Source organism: Trichechus manatus, unplaced genomic scaffold (assembly GCF_000243295.1).
Source record: "Trichechus manatus latirostris isolate Lorelei unplaced genomic scaffold, TriManLat1.0 scaffold00140, whole genome shotgun sequence".
In the NCBI taxonomy this organism is placed as follows: domain Eukaryota; kingdom Metazoa; phylum Chordata; class Mammalia; order Sirenia; family Trichechidae; genus Trichechus; species Trichechus manatus.
The window spans coordinates 1,856,616-1,865,247 of record NW_004444076.1 but is presented as its reverse complement, the minus strand read 5'-3'; the positions used below and the strand labels follow the sequence as shown (position 1 = coordinate 1,865,247).

General features: G+C 39.4%; 1 protein-coding gene across 9 annotated transcripts in view; it reads left to right on the top strand.

Moving 5' to 3' along the window:
• The window catches only part of DLG2 (discs large MAGUK scaffold protein 2), a 2,186,317-nt gene that overhangs the window by 2,006,914 nt on the left and 170,771 nt on the right, over window positions 1-8,632 (top strand). For all 9 annotated transcript variants that reach the window (XM_004385499.2, XM_004385504.2, XM_004385503.1 and 6 more), the window contains one exon: window positions 7,634-7,748. In XM_004385499.2, coding sequence (XP_004385556.1) covers window positions 7,634-7,748 — 115 coding nt within the window. The remainder of the gene's footprint in view (window positions 1-7,633; window positions 7,749-8,632) is intronic.

The following is an 8,632-nucleotide window of genomic DNA, read 5'->3' as shown; positions in this document are numbered from 1 at the left end:
CAGGTGGTCTCCTCAAACTAGTTCCCCTGTAGTGTGGAAACAGACAACTCAGCAGGAAGTCAGCCTCTGCCTCTTGGATGTGCAGAACCTACTTACAGCAGAATGAATTTTACCAGTTGTTAAAACTGCACACATGTTCATGATGAGCAACTAGGAATAGGGTGCTACTGTTCCCCGATTAGTGCCACTAAGGACCGGATATGGGTTTGTCCTGACAGCAGCCACCACAGTAATAACAGCGACAACCATTTTACATTTACAAAATGTTTCATGTCAAATCTGATTTGATTTTCATAGCCACTTTGTGAGGGGAATCTCACAATTTGCAGATGAGGAAAACTGAGGGTCAGCAACTTCCCAAAGCCCCATTGGTGGTAAATGACAGGATTAGGAGTAGAAGCTGGTCTCCTAGCCTAGGGCTCCTAACCCTACCCACTCTGCTCACTGCTTCCTCTAGTAACTGACAGTCACGGGGCGGCTGGACGAGGTTGTAACTGTGGGGTGGTACGCAGCCCAGTAGTTCACTTGGAGGAGGGCGTGTTCATGGCCTCAACTTCATTCGTGCTGCAGAATAACTGATTGACCTTATTGCATCCTTCCTTCAGACCCTAAGTGAGCCATCTCAGCCTTGAAGTTTGGACAATTCTAATCAATGCAGATTAATCCTGCTGTATTGAACAACTTCACCCTCTTCCTAGGAGCTAATGCCTGTTTTCCTGTGTGAATGGTATGGTAAATTTCCATGCTGGGTGTCCTCACTCACCCTTGACAAATTGCAAAGGAAGCAGGATGGCAGAAGGCCCTCTCTCTGTGTAGTGCGTGGTGTTAACACTCTTGGCTCTGCCCTGCCTAAGCGTGCATTAGTAGATCAAAGTCTCTTGAGACTGTACTGATGGAACAGACCATTAATACGCTTAAAAATGGCAGCAGCTTTGGAATTAAGCATCATTCCCTCAAGCTCTAAGTCACTGCTAATTTGTGAGAAGACCCTCAGGGGTCACTTAGTAGTTGTCCAGCAGGTGAGTAGTTCCATCCTGGTGCCAAATGTCCTGAAGTGGTTAAGAGCTACAGTGTGCTGCGGCTGCTAACCAAAAAGTTCAGCAGTTCGAATCCACCAGCTTCTCCTTGGAAACCGTACGGGGCAGTTCTACTCTGTCCTGTTGGGTCACTATGAGTCAGAATTGACTGGCTGGCAGTGGGTTGGGTTTTTTGTTTATGGCTATCTTGGCTCATTCCTCTTTGGTCTGGTAGAAACATCAATTCGTAACAGGTAGAGCAAGGCCATACCAGGTGCTCTGGGAGCAGATACAACTTTCCATTTTACTTGCTACAGAAAGGGGTTGTAACTTTTGTAAACAATAAACAATTGCTGTTATATCACACACGAAAATTAACAGGGATTAACAGTCATTACCAAGGGCCAGCACTTTGACCTTCAACTCTGTCCTGTAATCATCCCAACATATCTTGTTGTTGTTAGTTGTCATTGAGTTGCCTCCAACTTATGGCAACCCCATACACAACAGAATGAAACGTTACAAGGTCCTGCGCTACCGTCACAATTGTTGGCACGCTCAAGTCCCTTGCTGTGGACACTGTGTGTTTTTAAGTGCCTTCAAACCTAGAGGGCTCATCTTCTAGCGCTATACTGGACAGTATTCTGTTGTGATCCGTAGGGTTTTCATCGGCAAATTTTCGGAAGTAAATCACTAGGCCTTTCTTTCTAGTCTGCCTTAGTCTGGAAGTTCCACTGAAATCTGTCCACGATAGATAACCCTGCTGGTATTTGAAATACTGGTGCTGTAGCTTCTAGCATCATAGCAACACATAAGCCACCACAGTATGACAGACTGACACACGGTACACATATCTTGAGGTAGGGACTATTATTATTCCCATTTTACTGATGAGGAAATTCAGCTCAGAAAGGTTAAATACTTTCGCAATGATGCACAGCTAATAAGTGGCAGGCCCAGGATTCTGATCTCATACGTGTATAATCTAAATTTTTCATACTCTTTACTATTATCACCCATCATGTCCAAATGAAAGGAAACAATACAATTCCAAAATTAATGTATCTAGTTAGGAACAATTAGGTTTAGGTACCCAAGAAAGTGGAAAACAAAAGAAGAAATCCAGCTTATGTATATAAAGGGGAGAAAAAACTAATTGGAGGTAATGTTTTGGGGACTCCTCTAAAACATTTACCTAAGAATTAGTTTTCAGTGATTTGCTTCTTATTGCAGATGAAAAACCCATGGCACACAGCAGCAATTTAAAAAGCATTTGCCAGGCACCTATTTTATGTAAAGCAAAGCAGAATAAGGTGCCAGTTCTTTAGTGCACTCCCCCCTCCCAGCATTGTCATGCTTCCTTTCTTTGTCAGTACCCCTTCCTGGAAATAAACTCCTTCAGGTTCTGTCTTGTTCACCACTGCATGCCAAGTGCCTAATACAGTGCTGTGTAGAGAGAAGGTGGAATGATAAACACTGAGGTTTGGGGAACAGAGATGAATGAGGCATCCCCACTCTCTAAGGAGCTTACAGTGCAGAAGAGAAGACCAGCGTGCACATAACTAATACATGTAGGGCGGAGTGGGAGGAGGTATGAAGAGGGAGGTACAGAGAATTGAGGAGGCTTTAGGTTCGAAATGAGAATTGTGGTATTATCAGAGGTGTTATGGTATAATGAAAATAAAAATGGCCTCATAGAGGCCCAGGGTTGAATCATAGCTCTATGTCCAATAAGCTCTGTTACCTAGAAACTCTGTGACTTTGGTGAAGTTAGTTCACCTCTCTGAACCTCTTTTTCCTCATCTCTAAAGTAATATATCTGCCTCAGAGTTTTGTTGTCAGGAGAAATAATTTTTCAAGTATGTAGCGTGGATCCCTAGCCCATTGCAGGTGCGCAGTAAACATGAATTCCCCTCTAGATGATACAGAGCTTGGAGCACTTGAAAATCTCACCTGAATGTTCTCCAGAGCTTTGGAATTGAGAAGGAATGTTAGGAATTTGATTGAAAAATGTTCCATAGAGGAGAGCGTAGATGTGAATAAAATATTTGGGGAGGAAATAAGGTATTAAGATGAAATGGCAGTGTTTGTTAGGTTTTTATGTCTTAACTTGTTAAAAAATGTAATTTTTAATACTATTATAGAATCTAGAGAAGATTTATATTTCACAGTTTACAAAGCTGATTTTTTGTTTATTTCTAGGACATTTCTAAGAACTATAAACTTGTTTATCTCTGAGAAGCTGGAAATTAGACCTTACTGTTCTCGTTGTTGTTAGATGCTGTCACTCATAAAGGCCCTATGTACAACAGACCGAAACACCGCCAAGTCCCGCACCATCCTCGCAATCGTTGCTATGTTTGAGCCCATTGTTGCAGATAACTGTGTCAATCGCCCTTGTTGCGGGTCTTCCTCGTTTTTGCTGACCCTCTTCTTTACCAAGCATGATGTCCTTCTTCAGGGACTGGTCCCTCCTGATAACATGTCCAAAGTATGTGAGACAAAAAGTCTCACCATCCTCACTTTTACGGAGCATTTCGGCTATACTTCTTCCAAGATGAGTTTGTTCATTCCTCTGGCAGTCCACGGTACATTCAATATTCTTCGCCCATACCATAATTCAAATGCATCAATTCTTCTTTGATCTTCCTTATTCATTGTCCAGCTTTCACATGCATTTGTTCTTGTCCTGATGAAATTACTCATACCTAAGCTTTATTTTTCAAAGAGGAACAAAGAAAGGGATTAACACATTTGAACACAGGATTTGTGATCAAAATGACTGTTAAAATGGAGAAACTGAGAATAGGATGGATTTCAGTTAATGCAAATGTAATATAAATTATCTAGAGACAGAAATGTAAACACCGTAGAATATGAAGCAGAACAAACATTTCAAAAGCATGGCAGGAAACATTCTGGGGATCTAATGAGCCATAACATAAGGAGACCACAATTTATTTTAAAGCAAGTATCCTGTTGTGATATAGAAAGTGGGACGGCTACACGAGCCTAACAAAGTGTTTCTAACATATGACGTGACTTACATGGGAGAGTACAGAGAGCACTCAGAGAACAATAAATATAGCCGAGTGGCAATGATTAAACAAAAATAAAGCCTTGAAATTAGAATATTTAGCCTTGCAAAAAGAAGTCCAAGAGGAGATGTATATTGCCTTTCTTCATTGAAAAACCGTAACATTAACAATGGGCAATTTCAGTACGTGCAGCCATTTTATAACTGAATTCATTTGATGATTCTGCTCATCCCACCCTTTATTAATTCATTCATGAATAAATCATTTATTGAGCACCTTCTATTAAATGTCTCCTGAATATTGGATACTACATTAGGAGCAGGGAATTGCAGGGAGAGTGAGACATGGCTTCTGCCTCAGAGAGCTCAGTCTAATAGGGGAAGATGGGCAACTGAACACATAACTGCATTTTGGTGTGATTCGTACAGCAATTAAAGTACCAACGTGGTCACATGGGGTCAGGCTGGCACTGAATTAGATGCTTAACAGGGAACAGTTGGAGGGGTAGGATTTCAGGTTTGTATCACAGATAGTGAAACCATCAAAGTTGTAAAGGAGGGTGCCCTGTGATCAGATGGGAGATTCAGTAGTACTACTCGGGGTGGTATACAAGTGGCAGCACGGAAGATAAATCAGAAGAGGCTGAATTCTGGTTTTGTGTCCCAGGCTAGATCACTTCTCTGAGAAATGCTAGTGGGGACTGTCGACAGCTACATAAAGCTTTAACCACTTCCAGCGCTCTGCTAACCTGTAACCGTGCAGCAGATACACCAAGATACCTGTTTATAACAATGAAATATTGTAAATAGACAGGCCTAAATACCAATAGGAGCCCTGGTGGTGCAGTGGTTAAGAGTTACGGCATGCTAAAGCTGCTAACCAAAAAAGCTGGCAGTTCAAATTCACCAGCTGCTCCTTGGAAACCTTATGGGGCAGTTCTACTCTGTCCTATAGGGTCGCTATGAGTCAGAATCAATTCGACAGCAATGGATTTGGATTTTTTTTTTTTAATGCCAATAAGGAATCGATAGGTATAGGTAGGTAGGTAGATGGATGGATGGACGGATGGATAAGAAGGTAAGAAAAGATCCAAGTTATGCTCTAAAAAGGGGGGAACCTTAGAACACTTATACGGAGTTATGGTCCCGTATGTGTATGGTATGTATATATATGTATGTATGTAAATGAGTTGAGAAATGTCTGTAGAAGGACAACACATGACCAAACATGTACCTCTAGGGTAAGCTGAGGGAAGGACAGCAGTGAGAGCTGAGAGAGGAGAAAGAAGGCATAAGAAGGGAGAAGTGACAAGGACAGCTCTCAATTTTTATTCTGTGTTTTTCTATATAATTCAAATCTTTACAATGTCCGTGACTTTGTTTTGTAATTTAGACAAGAAATGAGATGATGCTCATGAAGCACTGAGCACAGTGTTTGCCATGCGGCCAGCAATAAATGTTAATTGGTTTTTAGAGTGGCAAGAAAATAAGATTTGCTCAAAATGATTTAAATCTGCATATGATCTCATATTGATGGTCATAAATATGTGTTTTTTTCTCTCTGCTAAAATGAAATGAAATAAATTATCTTAAATTATGGACAAATGATTTTAGGTTAAATATGTGTTCTGCTTACTTAATCATTTAAGATTTAATTATTCAAAGCTAAATTTGGAAGAGGAAGCCTTCCAAATCTAGATAACATCAGCCTTTGCTTAAGCACCAGAAATTTCCAGCCCACTATTATGGTTTTATCGCTGAAGTACTAAACTTTAAAAAAATACACAATAATACAGAGATCACTTTCTTGTTGTTTATTTACTGTTGAAGACCCAAATCAAATCTTTTCTTTTTGGAAATTTCATGCCATGATTACCAATAGATATTCAGTAAATTGAAATTAAATTTAATCTTGTGGAACTGTTGTAATAAAGAATTTGATACACACTGTAAGTAGATCATCTTTTATTAACATCCATTTAGTCATCCTTGTTTTCTTGAAAAGTTGTTAATTGAATTGAAAATCAAATTATATTTTTAAATGCATTGAGGACCTCTACTAAAACTCTTTGTAATTAAAAGAGCCATTTATACTTTGAATTAACATTTTCAAATCTATCTTTTTGATAAATTGAGCCTTTCACCTAATGGATTTTCCTAAAGCACGACACTGTTGTGCTAAGGAGATAATAGAACAGTTTTTAGGTTATGATTAAGAATATCTGAACTTCAGAAACTATTTCTTTTTACATGCTGATTGTGTTAATAAGTATCTAAAACTTATTTGTGCTGTTTTCATTTTTATTAGACTGACATACAGCAAAAGTATTCTTCCCATAAGAAATAGCATGTTATGATTGCCCATAATTCCTAGATTTTTCAAATTTGTATGTTTCTAAAATACATTTAATGTGCAAGAATTTCTCTCTCCCCAATCTAGCCCCAATCTCTTAAAAACATTTATGTGAATATATTTAAATATATTGTATATCTTAGAATTGATGTTGTTTGGCATGTGGGCTTTTTATACTAAAGTTATGGGGAAAATTTGAGGTATGATTCCAAGTGATCAACTTCTAGCAGCACCCTAGCAGAAAACACTGAATGAAATTAAATGACCTTCCTATACCATTCATCACCAGTCACTTGGTTCTCTGGTCTATAACCTAAGGGCAAACTGGAGATGCTCCTCAACTCCCCACAGCCTTGGGAGTTTCATGGACAAGTTTTTTTTAATCCCCACCTTTTTTTAAAAATTAAACTTCTTATTTTTAGATAAGGAGCCCTGGTGGCTCAGTGGTGAACAGCTGGGCTGCTAACCTAAATGTTAGTGGTTCAAACCCACCAGCCGCTCCAGGGAAGAAAGCTGTGTCAATCTGCTTCCGTAAAGATTACAGCCTTGGAAAGCCTGTGGGGCAGTTCTGTACTGTCCTATAGGGTGGCTAATGAGTCACAATCAACTCAACGGCAATGCTGTTTGTTTTGTTTTGTTTTTTAGATAATTGTAGATTCACATGCAGTTGCAGGAAATAATACAGAGAGATCTTGTGTATGCTTTACCCAGTTTTGATAGCATCTTGCAAAATTACAGTACAATATCACAACCAGGATGTTGACATTGGTACAATTCACTGATCTTTTCAGATTTTCCCAGTTTTACTTGTATTCATTTGTGTGTGCATTTATGCAGTGTTATCAGTGCAGGTTAGTGTATCTCTCAGCACAGTCAAGATACAGAACATTTCCACCACCATAATAATCCCTCAAGCGGCCTGTTCATAATCACAACCACTTTCCTCCCACCCCCATTGACCTTTAATGTGTTGAGGATTCGATGCTGGTGTGCTTTCTAGTTAAGTTTTGGGAAGTAACTGATTTTTCTTTTTCCTTTTGTGAATGTCTGTGAATAAATAAATCCAAGCAAGCGTACCTTCTGTGCTCCACCATTCTTGAGCTGTGCGTCTCCCTGTTGCTTGACAGAAGAACCAACAACACGGATGATGAGCTGCCTTGGCTGTGCAGCGTTCCTAACTCTGTGAAGGCATGAAACCAAATTTGCCACCTTTGTTTCCATTCCCAGATTACGCTCGATTTGAGGCCAAAATCCATGACCTACGAGAGCAGATGATGAACCACAGCATGAGCTCCGGGTCCGGGTCCCTGCGAACCAATCAGAAACGCTCCCTCTATGTCAGGTAGGCAACGGGCATTTCTTACTGCCATCTGCACTGTGTAAGCAATCCAGCTTGGAGAGACAAACATCTTGTAGCAAGGGGACATGTGTTCTGATTAACCCATATGCTCACAATTCACCTTTGTCAGACTTTAATAATTTTTGATAAATTTTTCAAATGTTATTATGTTAAATTAGGTAAAGGCCTTTGGTTTTAACAAGTTATTCTTTGACTATGTTATGATCCAGGCTAAAGTTCTTAGTACAGGTTATGGTAAAAATAATGAGAAGAAACATTTTCATTTCATTTCTGATAAATCTTAAATTGAATATATGGACATTTGCTCACTGTCGGTGTGGGAAGAAAATATTCCTGTATCACCCCCTGACCTGCTTGATACATATTGCATTAGGCTTGGTATACTGATTGGGAACCAGAAGTATTTTAAAGATTATGTGTCTTTTCTAATAAGTGTTATGGGCCATCTGACTATTGGAAAAACAGTCTTCTGTGGCATCTTGTTGCCAATTATTTCTCAGACCACAAAGTTACTTGTCTCTTGCCTGACTGAACTCATTAATTTATCAGAAAAAGAAATGATTGGTTGAGCTCGAAATGCTTGGCAGTATTTGATTCTTGTAGTTAACGCTTAAGTAAGTACCATCATAACCCAACTATAACACGAAACTCCTCCTAGCACAAGCCTCCTATATGTTTTCCAAAATACACTTCATGAGTGCTGACCATACTTTTTTTTTTTTAACTTTTTTTTTCTGTTGTTGTAGTTTAAATGAAGTTTACATTTCAAGTTAGTCTCCCATACAAAATTTTATACATTGTTATGTGACCCTAATTGCTCTCCCCATACTGTGACAGCACACTCCTCCTTTCCACCCGATTCCCCA